The sequence below is a fragment of the Coregonus lavaretus genome, assembly GCF_964263955.1.
Source record: "Coregonus lavaretus genome assembly, chromosome: 9".
NCBI lineage: Eukaryota > Metazoa > Chordata > Actinopteri > Salmoniformes > Salmonidae > Coregonus > Coregonus lavaretus.
In genome coordinates, this window is record NC_139996.1 from 39,006,175 (window position 1) to 39,029,067 (window position 22,893).

General features: G+C 42.1%; 1 protein-coding gene across 9 annotated transcripts; it reads left to right on the forward strand.

The window, feature by feature from the left end:
• The first annotated feature begins 1,046 nt into the window (after positions 1-1,046).
• Positions 1,047-21,594, forward strand: LOC311134697 (serine/threonine-protein phosphatase 6 regulatory subunit 3-like). 9 transcript variants are annotated; one of them, XM_084168456.1, is made up of 25 exons: positions 1,047-1,280; positions 4,233-4,356; positions 4,446-4,679; positions 4,911-5,097; positions 5,216-5,353; positions 5,446-5,511; positions 5,600-5,712; positions 5,841-5,954; positions 6,037-6,166; positions 10,614-10,766; positions 11,022-11,174; positions 11,263-11,327; positions 11,530-11,645; positions 11,784-11,869; positions 12,042-12,128; positions 12,425-12,522; positions 15,292-15,346; positions 17,655-17,785; positions 17,931-18,052; positions 18,192-18,417; positions 18,593-18,690; positions 18,778-18,934; positions 20,344-20,466; positions 20,600-20,683; positions 20,801-21,594. In XM_084168456.1, the coding sequence occupies exons 3-25, from the start codon at positions 4,453-4,455 to the stop codon at positions 20,850-20,852; spliced, it is 2,781 nt and encodes a 926-aa protein (XP_084024582.1). In that variant the 5' UTR covers positions 1,047-1,280; positions 4,233-4,356; positions 4,446-4,452; the 3' UTR covers positions 20,853-21,594. The 9 variants fall into 9 exon arrangements, with proteins under 9 accessions (XP_084024582.1, XP_084024580.1, XP_084024581.1 ...); XM_084168454.1 differs by having other exon boundaries at positions 1,072-1,280; positions 18,177-18,417; XM_084168455.1 differs by having other exon boundaries at positions 1,072-1,280; positions 18,177-18,417; positions 18,784-18,934.
• Positions 21,595-22,893: the final 1,299 nt, after the last annotated feature.

Sequence of the window (22,893 nt, forward strand, 5' to 3'; positions counted from 1 at the left end):
GTTAAATGTAATGTTGGAATACTCCTTTCAGGTTATCAGGTGTCATTTTCTGTTATCAACTCATAACAATGAGTGGTAATCATATAACACTAGAGTGAATCACAGACTATGCCCACAGGAGACACTTATGTCACGTGTAAGACATCCTGCATCCCCCGTGTGTGTATGTGTGTGTGCGTGTGTGCGTGCGTGCGTCTCAATCAAAGCAATAAGAGCTTGTTTGACGAATGGGCGTACACATGCTGCCCTAATGCATGCTTGCCTAAATTCATAAATGTATAGAAAAGTATGTTTTCAGGGCATGCATTAGATACCAATCCTCTGAAATGCGCAGACTGACTGCAAAAAAGACTACCTGGAACGCGACGATATTTTTTCCACTGCCGCAGTGATGGAAAGGAGGAGGGATTTTAGACCCATGGCAACTGACCGCGAATGCCAGAGAACGTTGTTTTTCACGCGTTCCACCCTGCTCTATCTGCGGAAATGGGGAGTTTCTCGACCGACAACGTTTTTTACGGCAAGGGAGTGGACGCGGTTTAATGACGGTCAGTGCTATTCGGAATACATGGGACGTCCCTACCCTAAACCCTAAACATTTTACTTCTCAACTTCAATGGGGTAGGGACGTCCCAAGGATCCATAGCACTGACCATTTAATGACTTGTACAGTACCAAATCACAAGACTGAACTCGCTAAAAGTCTGATTGGCGTGATTCATAGCCAATAGAGCTCAACCGATCTGTTTGATTGACAGGTACTTTAGTTGCGGTAAAGATTCGGTTGTCACTACAGCCACAGTCACAATTGGGTATATCGTAAAAACTAATTAAAACAAAAATTTGCTTTTTGGTCTTAATTTAAGGTCAGGGTTAGGCATAAGGTCAGTAGTGTGGTCAAGGCTATGCTTAAGATTAGGTTTAAAATCAGATTTTAAGAAGATAAATTGTAGAAATGGGCGGGGTTTAGCCATAATTATGACTTTGTGGCTGTGGTAACTAGTGACGACCAAAAGATATAGGTAACTAACCCTTCTATCTGGTGTGGGCCTGCCTGGTTGTGGTGGGGGAAGGGGTCGTTGAAGTTGATGGAACCGCCATCTTGAAAAGTGCCATCTGACAGTCTAGCAACATTTTCTCGCCTGTCAGAATCAGTTGTAAACACTTTTTTTTTTTTTTTTTGCTCTTAGGATTTGTCGTTTTTTTGTTATTGTTGACACTTTAGGCTAATGGCTCAATAAGCTACATGCCGGGGACTCACCATTTACCGTTGTTTATTGGTACGTACTTGCTAGCTAGTCCATGCAGTTCAGGAGACAAGAACAGTACTTGACCAGTTACTGAGCTAGCTAGCTAACCGGAGCAACACTAAGTGACTAACTACCCATTTATCGTTAGCTACCGGTAACTTAGCTACCCCGATGTATTTCTTAGTACGAATCGTCTTTACTTGTTATATTGTACTCGATAGATAGCTACGGTACGTTAGTCTTATTGTGTGTGAAAAGCCACTGGGGTCGATTGAAATGCACAATGTTGATTGCTAGCTAACGCTAGTTAGCCGTATTTCAGACCAGTGTTCGACACGGTTCGGTTTGGCCTGTCTTTGCGTTGGTTAACTAGGCCATTCCGGAAAATGCTAACTAACGTTAGCTGCTAGCTTGCGTCCACCGTTTGGATATTGATGTTAACTTTACAGATGTTGGATTTTGTATTTTTTTTGCCAGCTAGCTAGCTGACGTTAATTATCTAGAGCGTCAAATTGTTTAAGTTATTGATGGGAACTGGCAAGCTAACAAAATATTCGGCTAGTTGGCTACCTAGTAAGCGTTAGCTTTTCGGATAAAGATTATGTGGTAACGTTAAAGTAGCTGGTTAATGTTAGTAGTTTGGGGAAACCACGTCAGCTGTAACTACGTTACTTAGATAACTATCTGGTAAACGAACGTTACGTTAGTTGTCCGCAGCGAATTCACCTAGCTACCTATCAAGCAGCTGTCTATTGTGTTAGTTAGCTAGCTAGCTAGGTACTGTTAGCTTAGTCGTTTTGGCATAGTTTCAGGATTCTCCGGGTCAGGCTAAGTGTTGAATTTAGCTAGATAGTTAGTTCTGTTTCTGACCCTTATAGCTACATAACTTACTTGGCTAGCTAGTTAGTCCCAGCCTGTCCTGAGACATGGCTATTGGTTACTTAGCTAACGTTAGCTAGCTAACGCACAAAAGTGTCTAGCTAATACAGTAAGAACAACACTGAACAGCAAGGGCTAAACGGCAATGTAACCCTTTGCTCCCAGGGCAGTGCATTACATTGGACAAACAATAGTGTACTAAAAGAAGGTAGGCATATACAAAAACACATCAGGTTATATGACACGTTCTGGTTTAGTTTACATGAAACATAATGTTACCTTGGGCAAACCCTGGGTTTCAGTTTTACACTGATGTCACTGGAATAGTCATGTGTATATTTGAGTAACCAACCATACATTAATGTTTTGTATGGTTGTGATTTAGTTGACAGATTGTTTTTGGTTTCACCCACTGGGGCTTGACTATCCAGCGTTTGTGTCCTGTCTTTGTCAACTGAGACAGATGGGGCTATTCCTTAAATCATGGAATTAAGTGTTCATAAGCTTTCACAGTAGCTGGGAGAGCAAACAGTTAAGCACCAGGCCATAACCATACAACAGATGTAAACCAGCAGCTGACAGTGCTTATTTTCTGTTTGTATCACAGGACTTTGTTCAGGCCTATGTTGCGCTCTTGGGTGGTGATAAAATACTGTTTTTCCTGTCATTATTTGGTTGCCCGTGGTAGACAGAATTAATGCCAGACAACCAATGTTGTCCATGACATTCATTTTGACATCTTCACATTCTTTTAGTATTTTATAGAGCAATGATTGAGTTGCACACTTTCATCAAAGCATGTGCCTGGACAGGTGCCAATGTCAATGGTCCCTCAGCACAGCCCCGATGCTCAGTCTATTAATACGCTTTCTTTTCTCAGCCATTCACTGATCTGAGGTACTGGTTTAGCATAAGCCAAGATGACTTCACTGTGACCTTTAACCCTATTTCTGCCAGGCTTCCCCACAAGATGGGAATTCCCAGCAAATACTTTGTTGTGACACTTTATTTTCTATTTACCTGAGGGCCAGGTGTACACAGTGGGAAAATCTGTTTATCTTTTGAGGCATATGACTAGTGTGTGCATTGAACATGTTTCACTGCTTTGTTCCTATGGTGAGTGAGTTGTTGACACTGTTATATATTTAAGCAATAAGGCCAGAGTGGGTGTGGTATATGGCCACTATACCATGGCTAAGGGCTGTTTTTACGCACGACGCAACGCGGAGTGCCTGCATACAGCCGTTGTATGTTGGCCATATACCACAAACCACCGAGGTGCCTTATTGCTATTATAAACGGGTTACCAGCGTAATTACAGCAGTAAAAATAATTATTTTGTCATTCCCGAGTGGCGCAGCGGTCTAAGGCACTGCATCTCAGTGCTTGAGGCGTCACTACAGACCCCCTGGTTCGATTCCAGGCTGTATCACAATTGGCCGTGATTGGGAGTCCCATATGGCGGCACACAATTGGCCCAGCGTCGTCCGGGATTGGCCAGTGTAGGCCGTCATTGTAAATAAGAATTTGTTCTTAACTGACTTGCCTAGTTAAATAAAGGTTAAATAAAAAAAATACCTGTGGTATACGGTCTGATATATCACGGCTGTCAGCCAATCAGCATTCAGGACTCGAACCACCCAGTTTATGATGCCTCTTAAGATGTGACAAGGTGATTTGACTAAGCACAGTGTTCTGAACTTGCAACAATGTTGCCAGTATGTTGTGTGAGGAGAGGTTAGCCCAGTAATGCTTGTCTTAATGCTTTGAAGTTTAAACAAAGTGTAGACTGCTTCTGTTTTGGGGAGAGTTGTTGGCATGGCGATAAGGAAGTGCATCTTTTCCTATAATGGAAAAGCTATGGTTTACCGGCTCTTTGCCAGAGATTTAAAGTTTGTCTCATGACCTAGACTAAATATTGGTTTTCACCTGTTTAACACACTTCTTATTTTAGAAGGTAATGTAACACAAAATAATTAACATAGCTTAAATTACTACTTGTTTCAGTAGCATGTAACCTTAACGTAAGAAATCTTACTGTTAGTAAGAAAATGTGCCATTACAATGAGTAATATGATAATGTTTTTATTTTCTTTGTTTCAGGTGTGCGTTGATCTGTTGAGGCCGAGGTGGTCGTTCTGCTGCCTGTGGAGCCTGTAATGGGCCAGAACTCCCGACGAGCACAATCATTATTTTATTTTTAACATCTGGGCTCTACCCCAGTCAGGTATGTTTGTGAAGTTGTCTATTTGACCACCTCATCTCAACCCACATTGTGCTTTGCCATTGTCTTATGACTATTTTCCTTCCTTACAGAAGCATCATGTTTTGGAAGTTTGATTTACACACAACATCCCACATCGACACCCTCCTGGAGAAGGAAGATGTGACTCTGACAGAGGTGATGGACGAGGAGGATGTCCTGCAGGAGTGCAAGGCCCAGAACCACAAGCTGGTGGACTTCCTGGTACGGCCTCAGTGCATGGAGGACCTGGTAACTTACATCACGCAGGAGCCAAGTGATGATGTGGAGGAGAAGATCAAGTACAAGTAAGTGGGATTCATACACTAGGCCAGGATATACTTACGAATATATGCCAGTTTTGAGAGCGATTTCTTGTTTTCTTTCAGCTTCCCTTGCGTTTACCTCAAGGGAATTCCCCTACAATCACAAGGGTGCAAACATGACTTGCTAGACAGTCAATTATATAGGACCTTTGATGTGATCTTTTGTGTAGTAGAGGTACTGTATTAATCTATCACTAAATGTTGTGCTTTCAGGTACCCCAACATATCCTGTGAACTCCTTACCTCGGATGTTGGGCAGATCAATGACAGACTGGGAGAAGATGAAAGTTTACTGATGAAACTTTATGGCTTCTTGCAAAACGAATCTCCACTCAACCCTTTACTGGCCAGTTTTTTCAGCAAGGTCCTGAGCATCCTCATCGGCAGGAAACCAGAACAGGTGAGATCAATACAGAACGCTAGTATAAACCACACTGGTTTTAAAAAGTTTGACCTGCTCTGGGAGAAAAGATTGTCCTGTGACACATCCTTAAACAAACTTCCACTATCTTTTGCAGATTGTGGAGTTTCTGCGGAAGAGGGAAGACTTTGTGGACTTAATGATTAAACACATAGGGACCTCTGCCATCATGGACTTGTTGCTCAGAATGCTGACCTGCATTGAACCACAGCAGCTCAGACAAGATGTCTTAAATGTAAGTGTTATTTGGTTTTCTTCATGTTTTGATGTTTCGGTCAATTTTTTTAGTGTTCAATCATCAACCTCTAACTTCTTCTCTTCCTACAGTGGCTGAACGAGGAGAAGGTGATCCAGAGGCTTGTTGATATGGTCCAGCCTTCTCAGGATGAGGATGTAAGTCACATTTCATCAGCAGTTTGTTTGGAGTCCTGTTGCTCTTTTGCAGTGTCTTCACCAGTCTGCCTCTCTGTTCATCATCCAGAGGCACTCCAACGCATCCCAGTCGCTGTGCGAAATCATCCGCCTCAGCAGAGATCAGATGTTCCAAGTGCAGGGCTGCTCAGAGCCTGACCCCTTACTGGCCACACTGGAAAAGTGAGTCTCTACAACCTGTTTTTTATTTTTTCAACAAGGAATACTCATTATTACTGTCATGATATTCACTGTATTTTATTGTCGTGGCAAAATCACTACTGATTTACATGTCCCTCCCTTTCTCTCAGACAAGAGACTGTGGAGCAGTTGCTGTCCAACATATTTGACAAAGAGAAAAATGACTCTGCAATAGTCAGTGTAATTCAGATTCTCCTGACACTCTTTGAGACACGAAGACCAGCGTAAGTTAACAATATCCCATTTTAAAGTTTGATTTGTTTTGTGTTGTGAGACTTGTCTGATGTACTGTTCTGTCATGTGCAGGTTCGAAGGCCATTTGGAAATCTGTCCTCCTGGTATGAGCCACCCATCCTTCTCAGTCAATCAGAGCATTCTCGAGGCTGTCAGACCCAGGCTCAAAGACTTCCATCAACTGCTGCTGGAACCCCCAAAGGTAATACCATACTTTGCATACACTATATATACATAAGTATGTGGACACCCCTTCAAATTAGTGGATTTGGCTATTTTAGCCACACCCGTTGCTGACAGGTGTATAAAATTGAGCACACAGCCACGCAATCTCCATAGACAAACATTGGCAGTAGAATTGCCTTACTGAAGAGCTCAGTGACTTTCAACGTGGCACCGTCATACGATGCCACCTTTCCAACAAGTCAGTTCATCAAATTTCTTCCCTGCTAGAGCTGCCCCAGTCAACTGTAAGTGCTGTTATTGTGAAGTGGAAACGTCTAGAAGCAACAACGGCTCAGTCGCGAAGTGGTAGGCCACACAAGCTCACAGAATGGGACTGGCGAGTGCTGAAGCGCGTAGTGTGTAAAAATCGTCTGTCCTTGGTTGCAACACTCACTACCGACTTCCAAACTGCCTCTGGAAGCAACGTCAGCACAAGAACTGTTCGTCTTGGAGCTTAATTAAATGGGTTTCCATGGCCGAGCATCCGCACACAAAAATAAGATCACCATGCGCAATTCCAAGCGTCGGCTGGAGTGGTATAAAGCTTGCCACCATTGGACTCTGGAGCAGTGGAAACGCGTTCTCTGGAGTGATGAATCACGCTTCACCATCTGGCAGTCTGACGGACAAATCTAGTTTTGGCGGATGCCAGGAGAACGCTACCTGCCCCAATGCATAGTGCCAACTGTAAAGTTTGGTGGAGGAGGAATAATGGTCTGGGGCTGTTTTTCATGGTTCAGGCTAGGCCCCTTATTTCCAGTAAAAGGAAATCTTAACTTTACAGCATATAAATACGTTGTAGACGATTCTGTGCTTCCAGCTTTGTGGCAACAGTTTGGGGAAGGCCCTTTCCTGTTTCAGCATGACAATGCCCCTGTGCACAAAGCGAGGTTCATACAGATATGGTTTGTCGAGATTGGTGTAGAAGAACTTGACAGGACTGCACAGAGCCCTGACCTCAACTTCATTGAACACCTTTGGGATGAATTGGAATGCCGACTGCGAGCCAGGCCTAATCGCCCAACATAAGTGCCCGACCTCACTAATGCTCTTGTGGCTGAATAGAAGCAAGTCCCTGCAGCAATGTTCCAACATGTAATGGAAAGCCTTCCCAGAAGAGTTGAGGCTGTTATAGCAGCAAAGGGGAGACCAACTCCATATTTTGCCCATGATTTTGGAATGAGATGTTTGACGAGAAGATGTCCACATACTTTTGGTCATGTAGTGTACCTACAGTGAGGGGAAAAAAGTATTTGATCCCCTGCTAATTTTGTACGTTTGCCAACTGACAAAGAAATGATCAGTCTATAATTTGAATGGTAGGTTTATTTGAATAGTGAGAGACAGAATAACAAAAAAATCCAGAAAAACGCATGTCAAAAATGTTATACATTGATTTGCATTTTAATGAGGGAAATAAGTATTTGACCCCTCTGCAAAACATGACTTAGTACTTCGTGGCAAAACCCTTGTTGGCAATCACAAAAGTCAGACGTTTCTTGTAGTTGGCCACCAGGTTTGCACACATCTCAGGAGGGATTTTGTCCCACTCCTCTTTGCAGATCTTCTCCAAGTCATTAAGGTTTCGAACCTTCAGCTCCCTCCACAGATTTTCTATGGGATTAAGGTCTGGAGACTGGCTAGGCCACTCCAGGACCTTAATGGGCTTCTTCTTGAGCCACTCCTTTGTTGCCTAGGCCGTGTGTTTTGGGTCATTGTCATGCTGGAATACCCAACCACGACCCATTTTCAATGCCCTGGCTGAGGGAAGGAGGTTCTCACCCAAGATTTGACAGTACATGGCCCCGTCCATCGTCCCTTTGATACGGTGAAGTTGTCCTGTCCCCTTAGCAGAAAAACACCCCCAAAGCATAATGTTTCCACCTCCATGTTTGACGGTGGGGATGGTGTTCTTGTGGTCATAGGCAGCATTCCTCCTCCTCCAAACACGGCGAGTTGAGTTGATACCAAAGAGCTCCATTTTGGTCTCATCTGACCACAACACTTTCACCCAGATCTCCTCTGAATCATTCAGATGTTCATTGGCAAACTTCAGACGGGCATGTACAGTGCTATGAAAAAGTATTTGTCCCCTTTCTAATTTTCTCTACTTTTACATATTTGTGATACTGAATTATCAGGTCTTCAACCAAAACCTAATATTAGATAAAGGGAACATAAGTGAACAAATAACACAACAATTACATATTTATTTCATAAACAAAGTTATGCAACACCCAATTCCCCTGTGTGGAAAAAGTAATTGCCCCCTTACACTCTAACTGGTTGTGCCACCTTTAGCTGCAATGACTCCAACCAAATGCTTTGTGTAGTTGTTGATCAGTCTCTCACGTCGCTGTGGAGGAATTTTGGGCCACTCTTCCATGCAGAACTGCTTTAACTCAGTGACGTGTGGGTTTTCAAGCATGAACTGCTCGTTTCAAGTCCTGCCACAACATCTCAATTGGGATTAGGTCTGGACTTTACCTGGGCCATTCCAAAACTTCAAATTTGTTGCTTTTTAGCAATTTTCAAGTAGACTTCATTTTGTTTTTGGGATCATTGTCTTGCTGCATGACCCAGCTGCGCTTCAGCTTCAAAAGTATAACTTTTTGGACGACATGGTTCCAGTAATGCCTGGCGAAAACCAACCACTGCATTCCACAGTAAGAACATCATACCAAAGGTCAAGCATGGTGGTGATGGTTTGGGGATGCTTTGCTGCCTCAGGACCTGGACGACTTGCCTTAATAGAAGGAACCATGAATTCTGCTCTGTATCAGAGAATTCTACAGGAGAATGTCAGACCATCCGTCTGTGAGCTGAAGCGCAGCTGGGTCATGCAGCAAGACAATGATCCAAAAAACACAATCAAGTCTACTTGAAAATTGCTAAAAAGCAACAAATTGGAAGTTTTGGAATGGCCCAGGCAAAGTCCAGACCTAATCCCAATTGAGATGTTGTGGCAGGACTTGAAACGAGCAGTTCATGCTTGAAAACCCACACGTCACTGAGTTAAAGCAGTTCTGCATGGAAGAGTGGCCCAAAATTCCTCCACAGCGACGTGAGAGACTGATCAACAACTACACGAAGCATTTGGTTGGAGTCATTGCAGCTAAAGGTGGCACAACCAGTTATTGAGTGTAAGGGGGCAATTACTTTTTCACACAGGGGAATTGGGTGTTGCGTAACTTTGTTTATGAAATAAATATGTAATTGTGTTATTTGTTCACTTATGTTCCCTTTATCTAATATTAGGTTTTGGTTGAAGATCTGATAACATTCAGTATCACATATGCAAAAGTAGAGAATTAGAAAGGGGGCAAATACTTTTTCATAGCACTGTGTGCTTTCTTGAGCAGGGGGACCTTGCGGGTGCTGCAGGATTTCAGTCCTTCACGGCGTAGTGTGTTACCAATTGTTTTCTTGGTGACTATGGTCACAGCTGCCTTGAGATCATTGACAAGATCCTCACGTGTAGTTCTGGGCTGATTCCTCACCGTTCTCATGATCATTGCAACTCCACGAGGTGAGATCTTGCATGGAGCCCCAGGCCGAGAGAGATTGACAGTTCTTTTGTGTTTCTTCCATTTGTGAATAATCGCACCAACTGTTGTCACCTTCTCACCAAGCTGCTTGGCGATGGTCTTGTAGCCCATTCCAGCCTTGTGTAGGTCTACAATCTTGTCCCTGACATCCTTGGAGAGCTCTTTGGTCTTGGCCATGGTGGAGAGTTTGGAATCTGATTGATTGCTTCTGTGGACAGGTGTCTTTTATACAGGTAACAAGCTGAGATTAGGAGCACTCCCTTTAAGAGTGTGCTCCTAATCTCAGCTCGTTACCTGTATAAAAGACACCTGGGAGCCAGAAATCTTTGATTGAGAGGGGGTCATACTTATTTCCCTCATTCAAATGCAAATCAATTTATAACATTTTTGACATGCGTCTTTCTGGATTTTTTTGTTGTTATTCTGTGTCTCACTGTTCAAATAAACCTACCATTAAAATTATAGACTGATCATGTCTTTGTCAGTGGGCAAACGTACAAAATCAGCAGGGGATCAAATACTTTTTCCCTCACTGTATCGTCTTACACACACTAAACAGTGCAGACATTTCAGGCCATTTTAGTAAGCTAAGTAGAGGTTTTTCTCCGTTATGAACTTGAAAGAAATATGACTAACCACTATTTTCAATAAACTATTACTACTCTCTTTCAATGTTTTTGTTATCCTGCCATCTCAATCTCGGTTCAACTTTGAGTCATATTTATCGTCAGAGTGGGTGGTCTTTCCTCTAATTTACTTTACAAGTGCAGTCCACTCTACAAGTTCACTCCAATGGTGGTTGTATTTGCGTTACCAAGTTCAATGAATGTAGTCTGTGAGAGTCTGATTTTGTTCCTTTCATCACCATATTTGCAGAAGAATATCATGAAAACCACATGGGGAGTGCTAGACCCCCCAGTGGGCAACACCCGGCTGAATGTGGTCCGTCTAGTGGCTAGCCTTCTGCAGACCAACACTCATATCATCAACATGGAGCTGACTAACCTCAACACTCTAGGAGTCATACTCGTAAGTTGCCTGTCTTCTTGTGTGGTTTTTTTACACTTGGTTTTTAGTACTAGTTGTTCCTGCCAAAACCCGCACCTGGATTTAGACTGCTATGCACAAGGGTTTCTGTCTTTTATGACACTAGTTCCCTTACTACCCCCTTCTCATAACCAAGGTCAACAGGGATGATGCAAACTTCAACAACATGGTTTGGGACATTTTCATATTAAATAAATGTATTTATATTTTATATATTTTTCTCCATTTTATTCTCAGGACATGTACTTCAAATATATATGGAATAACTTCCTGCATTTACAAGTAGAAATATGCACTGCGATGATCCTAGCAATGCCCCCAGCCCAAAGTGAAAACCCCGAAATCAACAGTGACCAGGAGCCTGTCAGAGAAAGCCACCTCATCAAACATGTGAGGCTTTATCAGCCTTTTCTTTACATCTATTATGGTATTCATGTCGGACAAGTCAATTCATTATTTTTTGTGCTCGGTGTTTTAGCTGTTTCAGAAGTGCCAGTTTATACAGAGAATTCTTGATGCATGGAGCTCCAACGAGAAAGTGCAGTAAGTACTGTTATTATTAATGATGGATATGTTTCTCATTCCGTTATGCATTTAGACCATAATGCTGTTGTTACCAGACCAATGGACTTTGCAGATTTGTGTTTAAATCTCTTGTGAGCTCTTTGGTTTTTACCCTTGCGAAGGCTCACAAATGTCACCACAATGTGCCAGTAGGCTTCAATAAGTGTGTATCCTCTTGCAGAGCTGAGGGTGGACGTAGACAAGGCTACATGGGCCACTTGACCAGAATAGCCAACTCAATAGTGCACAACAGTGACAAGGGCCCCAATGGTGCACAGATACAGCAGCTCATCTCAGGTGAGTGCACTTTGAGACCTATAAGGAATGAGGTTGTTGGAGCGAAACCCCCCCCCCCCCAAAAAAAAAAACAGTCCTTACTATATCCTGAAATGAGGTGGAATAGACTAATCTTGTTATTTCTCTGCTTTATTTCAGAGCTCACAGAGGATGACAAAGAGAGATGGGAGGCCTTCACTTCTGGTCAGCTAGCTGAAACAAACAAGAGAAACACTGTAGACCTAGTAAGTCTGATACAGACACCTCCGTTACTTAATGCCAAAATGGATGTTTGCAAAGTACACAGTATTTACACTGACATGTACTGAAAGGTGAAGTGCCAGTAGTGCCAAAGCTGTCTGAAGGATGTCTCGTGGTTGTCCTCTTAGTAATAAGGTTGTTTGCACTGTGCCCTAGGTGAACACACACCATATTCACTCATCCAGTGACGATGAGGTAGACTTCAAAGACAGCGGATTCACCCACGGTTCCTCTTTACAACAAGTAAGTCTGTAACTGGATGAGACTATATAAATACTGCTAAATCTGCATGTTGATGCTTTTTATAATTGTTAACATTATTATACTGGACTAATAATGTCTAGTAATAGTAGTACTGATATGTGTATTTTATAAACTAATATTAAACATGTATCTTCCAAATGTAAGTATGCATGTGCTCTTAATCTGAAAACTATTAACGTATAGCTACAGTATTAGTCAATTGTTTTGAATTGAAGTACTTGAAGTTTTTTGTAGTGCCAAGACTATATCATTATCATTGGTCCTGGGTTTGCCAGGCCTTTTCTGATTATCAGATGCAACAAATGACGTCCAATTTTATTGAGCAGTTTGGCTTCAATGACGAAGAGTTTGCTGATCAGGATGATGTCGTGGAGTGAGTACTGATCCTGCATGTTTTCTTCATAACCTGCTATTATACTGGTTGGGGGATTTCAATAAGGGTTTCGGGTGACTACTGGTATTCTATTAATACATTCTCTGCTTACTTAACAAAGGACTGGGAATCAGTTTCTTTCTCTGTACAAAGGTTTAGGTTACATACATGTTTGCAATTAACATTTACATATGAAAATAAAATGCCACTGTTTGGATAATGATATCGCTAGTGTGGGGGAAAGTAATTGGTAGGTAAATTGGATGCCAGTCTGAATTCGGAAACCCATGAATGTCAAATTTTCTTATGATTACATTTAACTAGCTGTTATTATACAGGTCCAGATAGTAACTTTGTAATTGTTAATTGCAAAACAGGTATTTTTTTCTGGATCAAAATGGGCTTACGTGGTGTGGGTGTGGACATGAGCGTGGCCGCCGACCAACATTTTTTAGAGGCCCTCCTGTTGGGCACAATGACAAAATTGAGCTGTTTTAAAGCATGGCTTATGAGTCAAATATCCCTTTTATACTAAGGCGTTTTTCCGCCCACTTTATCATACAGCCAACCTTTACCGCTTTTTCTTTATCTGAAAGGTATTGCAGGTATCAAAGCCTACATTTTTATTTCCGCCAAACGACCTACTAATCATTTCGGTAAAGTTCTGCTTACGGCATAGTATGAAACGTAGCGGTAATGTTGAGGCGGCTTTGGCACGCACTACGCTCTTAAACTCTTGATGGTTGCTAGACGGCCAGTTCTAAACTTCGCAAGACATGTCACTTCGCTCATCTCTTCGCATAGCCCACCACTAAGCATGCACTTTTCTTAACCACAACTGGATGGATCCATAAATAAGTACTGTGGGAATAAATATCACTAAATTATGAAAATATTGGAATAAAGTATGCTAATGAAATTGAAGGCATGTAATAAATGGTTGCTTACTGAAACTTCCCAAAGTCATCCAATCCTTGTAATACATTTGAATCAATAGCCTGCCCGCGTGTGGTCAACTAGATTGTAATGTCAGTACCGTTTTGATTGGGACGGTGCCATCGCGCTGCTTTGACACAAGTGTTTGGACTAGTCTTGATAAATCAATAAATGTCAGATTTTGTTGCTTTACCTGAATCTCCGCTTGGATATTGGTTTGGCTACAATTAGGCTGGGGAAATGTTAGTGGAGGTGAGTGCTGCTCATGATTGTCTTGTGTAGTTTTGCCTTGTTATGTAGTTTAACAAGTGGATTATTTAGCTCTTTACTCAGTCGTTTAGTAGCCTAGGCCTACTCCCAACCAAAAGCCTGTGACTTCACTGACTTGTCTGATAATCAATCAATGTGATTTTGTTTCACTGAATCTCCGTCTCTATAGGCTATTTGGTTCATTCTCTGGCTGGGCAAATATAGCTCATCTATTCGTTTGCTCATCTATCACTGATCAGAAGCAATAATGTAGCCTAAATCAAGTGTATGCTTATTATTTTGCTCAATTGCATATAGATCAACTCCAAAAGCCCACAGAGGTTGTGAAAATGAACGAAACTCGCATGCTTTTGAAAATATAATTGATAGTATTTTCTATCGGTATCATGAAGGTAAGACCCTATGCCTGCTCCATAACAAAGCGGATTGAGGGTAGGAAAGATGACACGTGGATAAAAAATGCACTGGCTTGGGCTCTTTAAAAAAATCTTTTTTTTTTTTTCTCGACAGTGGTACCACATGTTCCTGTGACACAAGTTGTGTAGGGAAAAATATGTATTTTATTCTATTATCCCATTATATTCTTACTATAAAATCTGTGTTGACTCATCGGGTAGGTGTTTTGTCTGTTTTAATGAACAAAATAACAAACTATTGATTTGATTTGGATGGTTTAGCCTAATTAAACTAAAATGCTATTCTTTTGAAAATACATTTTGTTTATGTTTCTTAGGACTTGCCTAAATGAATTAATAATGGATTTCTTTTTGATGGTGTATATTCTCAATGGATTTATTAAAATCGACCCACATCTGCACACCACTATTACCACTTGTCCCCAGCATGCACACAGGAGGTATAAAAGGTGTATGCAGGCAAGAATGTGGTTAAAAATGTGCCTGTTTTGTAAGGGGGTCATATAAACATTGGCAATTTTTTTTACAGGCTAAACAATGTAACTCATGTGAAAGCAGTAGAACATTATAACAAAATCACAAATCATAATTTTGTGCTTTTTTGATTCTCCCTGTCTGTCTAGCTTTTATTTTGGTGATTGTTAGTTTTCAAAGATCTTATTTAAAAATTATATAGGTCCATTATCTTTCCTACATACTTCATCTGTTTTTAGTCGTTTGTTTACACTGAAAACGTTTTTCCATCCCCACATATTTTTTTTTTACTGTTTGGACATAGGCCGCCCGAGGAAAAACACTTAGGCGACACACCCAAGACTTTTCTATGCAGAACAAACCCTGCAAAATTCAGTTTAGTTTGGAGTAAGTAGCGCACTTCAACCCTCCTCTGTGCCACTGCTCTCTGCGTCTTCTTGTTATTTGGTAATCTGCTGGGGTTTGGGCTCCTGTGGAGAATGACCAGCTGGGAATGGCTGGCTGGAGTTTCTGCATAAAGCTGCTTTAATGTGAATTACATTGCCATCATTATCCTTCTACCTGTTACTGGGCCTCTGTAGGTAGGCGTCCTGAAGCCATTGTGTTTAGTCATTGTGTGAAGTCATTGTCTAATTAATATAACTAAACTAAACTCTTTTCTTTAACATTTCAGTATTCCCTTTGATAGAATATCAGACATCAATTTTTCCTTGAATACAAATGAAAGTGTAAGTATTTTAATATAATTTCATGTAATGCATTTCAAAGGTAGTGAAAGGATGTTCAAATGAATGCCATATTGTCTTCCATTTTTTACCGGAGATATGTTCAATTCTAGTGGGAATGAGTAAGAGAATTTTCCTCAAACTGCTACATCATCTCCCAAAACTTTGAAGTTGACCATTTTTATAATGCTGTACAGTGTTTACCCTAGGATTTATTTAAGCCGCAGAGACACAACTTTGCTGTTTTAAAGCTAATTTCCTGGAAGTCTACACATTTTGCCATGGCTTATGCCTTGTTCTTATGCTATCTAAGTGATTCAAACATTATAACAGTCAATGGGGGCCACATGACATTTTGGGAATTTCAGATTCTCCCTGACTAGTTTTTATTTAGGTAATTGTTAGTTCTCAAAGATGATCCTATTTAAAAATAAATAAATATCTTTTCAACATACTTTATATCTGGTGTTAGTCAGTTTAAGTTTACACTGAAAGTGTTTTACCATCCTGAAAATTATTCCCCTTAATGCATATAGGGGAGGTACTGGTACATACAGTGGGGGAAAAAAGTATTTAGTCAGCCACCAATTGTGCAAGTTCTCCCACTTAAAAAGATGAGAGGCCTGTAATTTTCATCATAGGTACATGTCAACTATGACAGACAAATTGAGATTTTTTTCTCTCCACAAAATCACATTGTAGGATTTTTTTATGAATTTATTTGCAAATTATGGTGGAAAATAAGTATTTGGTCACCTACAAACAAGCAAGATTTCTGGCTCTCACAGACCTGTAACTTCTTCTTTAAGAGGCTTCTCTGACCTCCACTCGTTACCTGTATTAATGGCACCTGTTTGAACTTGTTATCAGTATAAAAGACACCTGTCCACAACCTCAAACAGTCACACTCCAAACTCCACTATGGCCAAGACCAAAGAGCTGTCAAAGGACACCAGAAACAAAATTGTAGACCTGCACCAGGCTGGAAAGACTGAATCTACAATAGGTAAGCAGCTTGGTTTGAAGAAATCAACTGTGGGAGCAATTATTAGGAAATGGAAGACATACAAGACCACTGATAATCTCCCTCGATCTGGGGCTCCACGTAAGATCTCACCCCGTGGGGTCAAAATGATCACAAGAACGGTGAGCAAAAATCCCAGAACCACACGGGGTGAATGACCTGCAGAGAGCTGGGACCAAAGTAACAAAGCCTACCATCAGTAACACACTACGCCGCCAGGGACTCAAATCCTGCAGTGCCAGACGTGTCCCCCTGCTTAAGCCAGTACATGTCCAGGCCCGTCTGAAGTTTGCTAGAGTGCATTTGGATGATCCAGAAGAGGATTGGGAGAATGTCAGATGAAACCAAAATAGAACTTTTAGGTAAAAACTCAACTCGTCGTGTTTGGAGGACAAAGAATGCTGAGTTGCATCCAAAGAACACCATACCTACTGTGAAGCATGGGGGTGGAAACATCATGCTTTGGGGCTGTTTTTCTGCAAAGGGACCAGGACGACTGATCCGTGTAAAGGAAAGAATGAATGGGGCCATGTATCATGAGATTTTGAGTGAAAACCTCCTTCCATCAGCAAGGGCATTGAAGATGAAACGTGGCTGGGTCTTTCAGCATGACAATGATCCCAAACACACCGCCCGGGCAACGAAGGAGTGGCTTCGTAAGAAGCATTTCAAGGTCCTGGAGTGGCCTAGGCAGTCTCCAGATCTCAACCCCATAGAAAATCTTTGGAGGGAGTTGAAAGTCCGTGTTGCCCAGCGACAGCCCCAAAACATCACTGCTCTAGAGGAGATCTGCATGGAGGAATGGGCCAAAATACCAGCAACAGTGTGTGAAAACCTTGTGAAGACATACAGAAAACGTTTGACCTGTGTCATTGCCAACAAAGGGTATATAACAAAGTATTGAGAAACTTTTGTTATTGACCAAATACTTATTTTCCACCATAATTTGCAAATAAATTCATTAAAAATCCTACAATGTGATTTTCTGGAATTCTTTTTCTCATTTTGTCTGTCATAGTTGACGTGTACCTATGATGAAAATTACAGGCCTCTCTCATCTTTTTAAGTGGGAGAACTTGCACAATTGGTGGCTGACTAAATACTTTTTTTCCCCACTGTATTAGCTAATGCTGCACTCCGGACGTCTGAAGTTCTGTTACCTATGAAAATGATGCAGGCACTTATTTTCTTCCCTTTTCCATTTACAGTAATGAGGAAGTGGAGGCATCACAGCATATCTTTTTGTGTATCTTGTTATGTAAACCCTGGCTTGGTGTTGTCTTTCAGGCAAATATAGCTCTGTTTGAGGCCTGCTGTAAGGAGAAGATCCAGCAGTTTGAAGATGCAGGCTCTGATGAGGAGGACATCTGGGATGAGAAAGATGTCACTTTTGCACCAGAAGCTCAGAGACGTCCTCGGTACGGCAGCACCTCTTGGTGGATATGTAAATTAAATGTCTTAAATAACTAACATCTTATATTCCGAGGCTGACTCAAAGCACCAATTTGGGTTTGGGGGATTGATACGTTTTATTGACTTCTGTCCATTCTGTGCCTCCATTAGGAGCTCTGGCAGTACAGATAGTGAGGAGAGCACAGACTCTGAGGAGGAGGATGTTAAACGTGATCCCTTTGAGCCCAACAACGCCAGCTCTGATGACAGAATGGAGGTAGACACGGGTGAAGGTGAGCGATTTGTTCCGGGTTGACACACTGGGGTTGGGTTGACAGTTTGTTGGGTCGGTCGGTCTGGTATGATCTTTTCAAGATGATGCCTTGCTTTTTTGTGACGGCTGCCCTGTTGTTTCAGGGCCTCTGTGGACAGCTAACTTTGACGACACACCCATGGACACTGGGAGTTCTACGGCGATGGGAGAATCTGCCCCAGTCTCCCCCTCCACCACCGCTGCCCCAGTCTCCCCCTCCACCACCGCTGCCCCAGCCTCCTACTCTGCGGTTATACCAGAGTCTGCTGGCTGGAGCTCCCCCAATGCCTCCCCTGACAAAGCCACGAGCTGGGCAGACTTCTCTAGCAACTTCTCACCAGTTAGGTAAGGGTTCATCATTCACCACCCTCACAGCCCCAAGGCCTTAGGTGGCCCGTAGTATGAATAAGGATGGGGGTAACTGGTGTTCTGTTCATTCCCCTGCCTTTCCATGTCTTATATTTGAGTTTGGCTATTTTAAGAGGACAAATTCAAGAGCTTTTCTGACTTCATCTTCCAGCCCCAAAGATCATTGGAGGAGCAATTCCCCAGTAGCAATGGAGACCTGTATAGAGACAGGGGACCCCTTGGGTGTCAACGCACCAATGCAGCCTGAAGGTGAGGTTTGCCACTGAGCCATGCATTAATAAGTGTTTTATTACTCACTCTGTGGTCACTGTGTTATGATGCTATCCCTGTGTGAAGTCCCAGATTCTGACCAGTGGCCAGGGGATGAGGCAGAGAAGGCTGGAAGCTCGGACGCAGAAGAGACGGTCACCACTGAGACGGTCACCAACGGCTCCATGAAGGAAACAGTTAGCCTTACTGTAGATGCCAAAACTGAAACTGCCGTTTTCAAGAGGTAAGGCTTCTGATGACTCACCATATCCCTTTCCTCCTGTCTCCAATCCTTCCCTTACAACACAGCCATTCACCTCACAGAGCATGTGGAATTGACCTCTGTGTCTTGCCACGTTTTCCCCCTCCTGCACTGAGTGAGTTAAAGCCATGCAAGGCAGGGACACCAGTAGACTTGTATAAATATCTATATACCATTTATGTATCACCAAACCTGCCGAACCTACATTGCTGTCTGTTTGTGTTGTTTGAGAAACTGTCCTTAACTTTAACTGCAACACTTACAACATGAGCTTCCTCTTTCTCTCTGGCGTGCGTGTGGCTTCAGAGTGTTGAAATCTTATCGGTATGTACAGCCACTCGGGGGGGCAGACATCTGCCGTGTCTTGTTTTCATGTCAGCCAGAGTTTCTTTTTTAAAATGATTAATTATTTTGCCATCTCCATTTGCATGTCTATATCTCAGATGTAGTGATTTGGTCTTCACTCGTCGTCAGTGACGTCGTGAAATGGCCGTCGGCCCTCAGGATTAGCCACTCCCAGGCTTTCTGAATTGGCCTTGTTCTCCTTTCTGTTGATGTTCAGTTTTAGTTGTGGGTGTGGATTGGCGAAGGCAGTCTTCAATATGTATCCGCCACCTCCTTGTGCTGGTGTCTCATTGGCTTTGGATCACAGCTCATGGCATTGTGAGGTGGCTGGAATAAACTGGAGAGAGATGAGTCTTAGCCTAGCAGTAGTCCTGTTGTCATGCAAAACTCAGCTCTACTAGCAAAGATCTTTTTGTTTTTAAGCTTGGATCTCAAGTCAAACCTTCAAAATGCCATCTAGGTAGTTGTAAATGCAGTTAACTTTGCCAGGTCATTGTAAATAAGAATGTGTTCTAAATTGACTTGCCTGCTTAAATTAAAGGTTAAATAAACCGTACATAACCGCATCCTCAAAGAAAATAAGACCCTTAAAAATACTTAAATATCCTGGTGTGCGTTAGTTTTGCCTAGTAATTATGATGAGGTAGTCGTGGTGGTTTAATTACAAAAAGCAAGACTGATGGCTGACAGTTTGATCCATTTCCGTGAGTTTCAAAACTGGCATTATCACCTCATGTTCTGCTCTTCAAAACAAGCTTACTCTTAAAAAGAGGCAACTGCTGTAAGTGGATGGTCAGGAAATCTAAATAGACTTCTGCTGCTTTTGTCCATTTGCTGTCCATTTTGTTCCTTGCATCCATTTTTAACCTCCATACACATTGACACATTCGTTTGCCCCAATGCTTTAATGTGGTCTGTCTGTCCCATTCTGCATGCGTCAGTCTTTTCCGTTCTGTGTCTAAACAGTGGGGGATTTCTGTCTACTAGAGTCATTCCGTATGTTTGGAAATGGCAAGAGCTCTGTAAATGTTCCCTTTTCTCTACAGTGAGGACATGAAGTTCTCTACCTCAGAAGATGCATCTGCAAAGTACGTCGTGGGGGAGAATGGAACACCAGAGAAGGGAGTCCCTGCATCAGTCCAGCCTGCCAGCAACGGTCCCAAACCAAGGTCTGGCTGTTGTGAAATCATACCTTCACTGGAACTGTCTAGTGCTAGTAAGCTATTTTCAGACATGCTGTTGTACCTGTTCTGATTGTCCACCAGCAGCTCATGAGTTCCTCTTATTTCTTCCCTTCCACAGTGCGAAACATTCAGATGAGAAATCAAAAGTCCCCAGTGATGCTGTTAATGGTCCCCTAGAAGGAACCGCAATGGACGAAGCCAAGTAAGTGTCAGCCAGAATGAGGTTGTGCTGTGAGGTTCCAGTCTGGCATGTCTTATCACTTGTGAAGTGTGTGTCGTCCAGTATGTTACAGTGTCCTCTCTGTCTGCCCACCTACAGAACAGAGCAGAGTGTGGCCTCACCAGCGGCAGCTGTGAATGGCCCAGGGTGATGTGTGGTTCCTGCCAGCCTGTTCTTGCCACGCACTGCTCTCTGCCTGGCCACCAGTAGAGGGCAGTGCAAGTCCAGTGTCAGAGCTGCTGCACTAACTTCACCAGATCAGGACCAGCAATATTCATATTAGGCTATTACAAACAGTTGTACAGAAAGGTGGAACTGAATGAAGAGAGAGAAACTCTAATGGATATAGTTTTTTTTTGTTTGTTTTTTTGCATTCGTTTATATACTGTTGTTATGAGGTGATCCGTCTGATATTTTGCCACTCAAAGTTAAATAGTAATGTTGCTAGAGTTAAAATGATTGTATGAATAAAATATTTTATAAAAAGAAAATGTATACAGAAACGGAAGATTAATAATGGAAATATACCAATTGGAACACTTGGTGACCAAAACAAAATATGCTGTTTTTGGTAGTTATTTCCTTCTGCACAAAATCTGATAATTTTATTTCCAGCTAACAGCTACCATGCAATGTTAATCGGCAACCCATGTTGGTCTGTTTATCAGTACATTTGTTGGTAGGAATCAAAATCATTTTTAAATATTCAAAATGTTTATTTTGCCACAGCTATTATTTGTAAATGTTTCTTGTATCCTTTCAACATGAGCAAGATTTGAAAACCTTTGGTATAGTTTTTAACTTAATTTATTATTAAGGTAGATAATGTTCTGTTACTTAGTGCCATACACATGTTCTCTCCCCCTTGACAACATTAAACTGTACAAACCCAAGGTGAACAACTGTAGAAAATGGTTTCCAGTTGCACGTAGCTAGTGAGTGTTAACACTGTCTGAAGGCTTGTGGTAAATGGGTTCCATTTTACAACTGTTACGGTATCACTCAAGTCAAACATTCTATCTGCAAAATGATGCAGGTGTAATGAATATTCTTGGTATTGCTTCAATCATGCATCTACCATTGATTTATTTGTATAGTTTTATTTATACATGCATACAGTACCAGTCAAAAGTTTGGACACGTACTCATTCCAGGGTTTTTCTTTATTTTTAGACAATCTATGAAATAACACATGGAATCATGTAGTAACCAAAAAAGTGTTAAACAAATCAAAATATGAGATTCTTCAAAGTAGCCTCCCTTTGCCTTGACAGCTTTGCACACTCTTGGCATTCTCTCAACCAGCTTCACCTAGAATGTTTTTTGAACAGTCTTGAAGGAGTTCCCACATATGCTGAGCACTTGTTGGCTGCTTTTCCTTCACTCTGCAATCTAACTCTTCCCAAACCATCTCAATTGGGTTGAGGTCGGGGGGGGGGTTGTGGAGGCCAGTTCATCTGATGCAGCACTCCATCACTCTCCTTCTTGGTCAAATAGCCCTTACATAGCCTGGAGGTGTGTTGGGTTATTGTCCTGTTGAAAAACAAATGATAGTCCCACTAAGCCCAAACCAGATGGGATGCCGTATCGCTGCAGAATGCTGTGGTAGCCATGCTGGGTAAGTGTGCCTTGAATTCTAAATAAATCACAGACCGTGTCACCAGCAAAGCACCATCACACCACTTCCATGCTTCATGGTGGGAACCACACATGCGGAGATGATCCGTTCACCTACTCTGCGTCTCACAAAGACACAGCGTTTGGAACCCAAAATCTCGTTTGGACTCATCAGACCAAAGAACAGATTTCCACCGACCAAATATCCATTGCTTGTGTTTCTTGGCCCAAGCAAGCCTCTTCTTATTGATGTCCTTTAGTAGTGGTTTCTTTGCAGCAATTCGACCATGAAGGCCTGATTCACGCAGTCTCCTCTGAACAGTTGATGTTGATGTCTGTTACTTGAACTCTGTGAAGCATTTATTTGGGCTGCAATCTGAGGTGCAGTTAATTGCTGATTTCTAAGGCTTGTAACACTAATGAACTCATCCTCTGCAGCAGAGGTAACTCTGGGTCTTCCTTTCCTGTGGCGGTCCTCATGAGAGCCAGTTTCATCATAGCGCTTGATGGTTTTTGCGACTGCACTTAAAGACACTTTCAAAGTTCTTGAAATGTTCCGGTTTGACTGACCTTCA

Coding starts and splice junctions, on each gene's coding strand:
- LOC311134697 (XM_084168454.1), top strand. CDS start 4,453: ATGTTTTGGAAGTTTGATTTACACACAACATCCCACATCGACACCCTC. Junction 6,167..10,613: donor TGCTGCTGGAACCCCCAAAG/GTAATACCATAC, acceptor CCATATTTGCAG/AAGAATATCATGAAAACCAC. Junction 11,175..11,262: donor AAAGCCACCTCATCAAACAT/GTGAGGCTTTAT, acceptor TCGGTGTTTTAG/CTGTTTCAGAAGTGCCAGTT.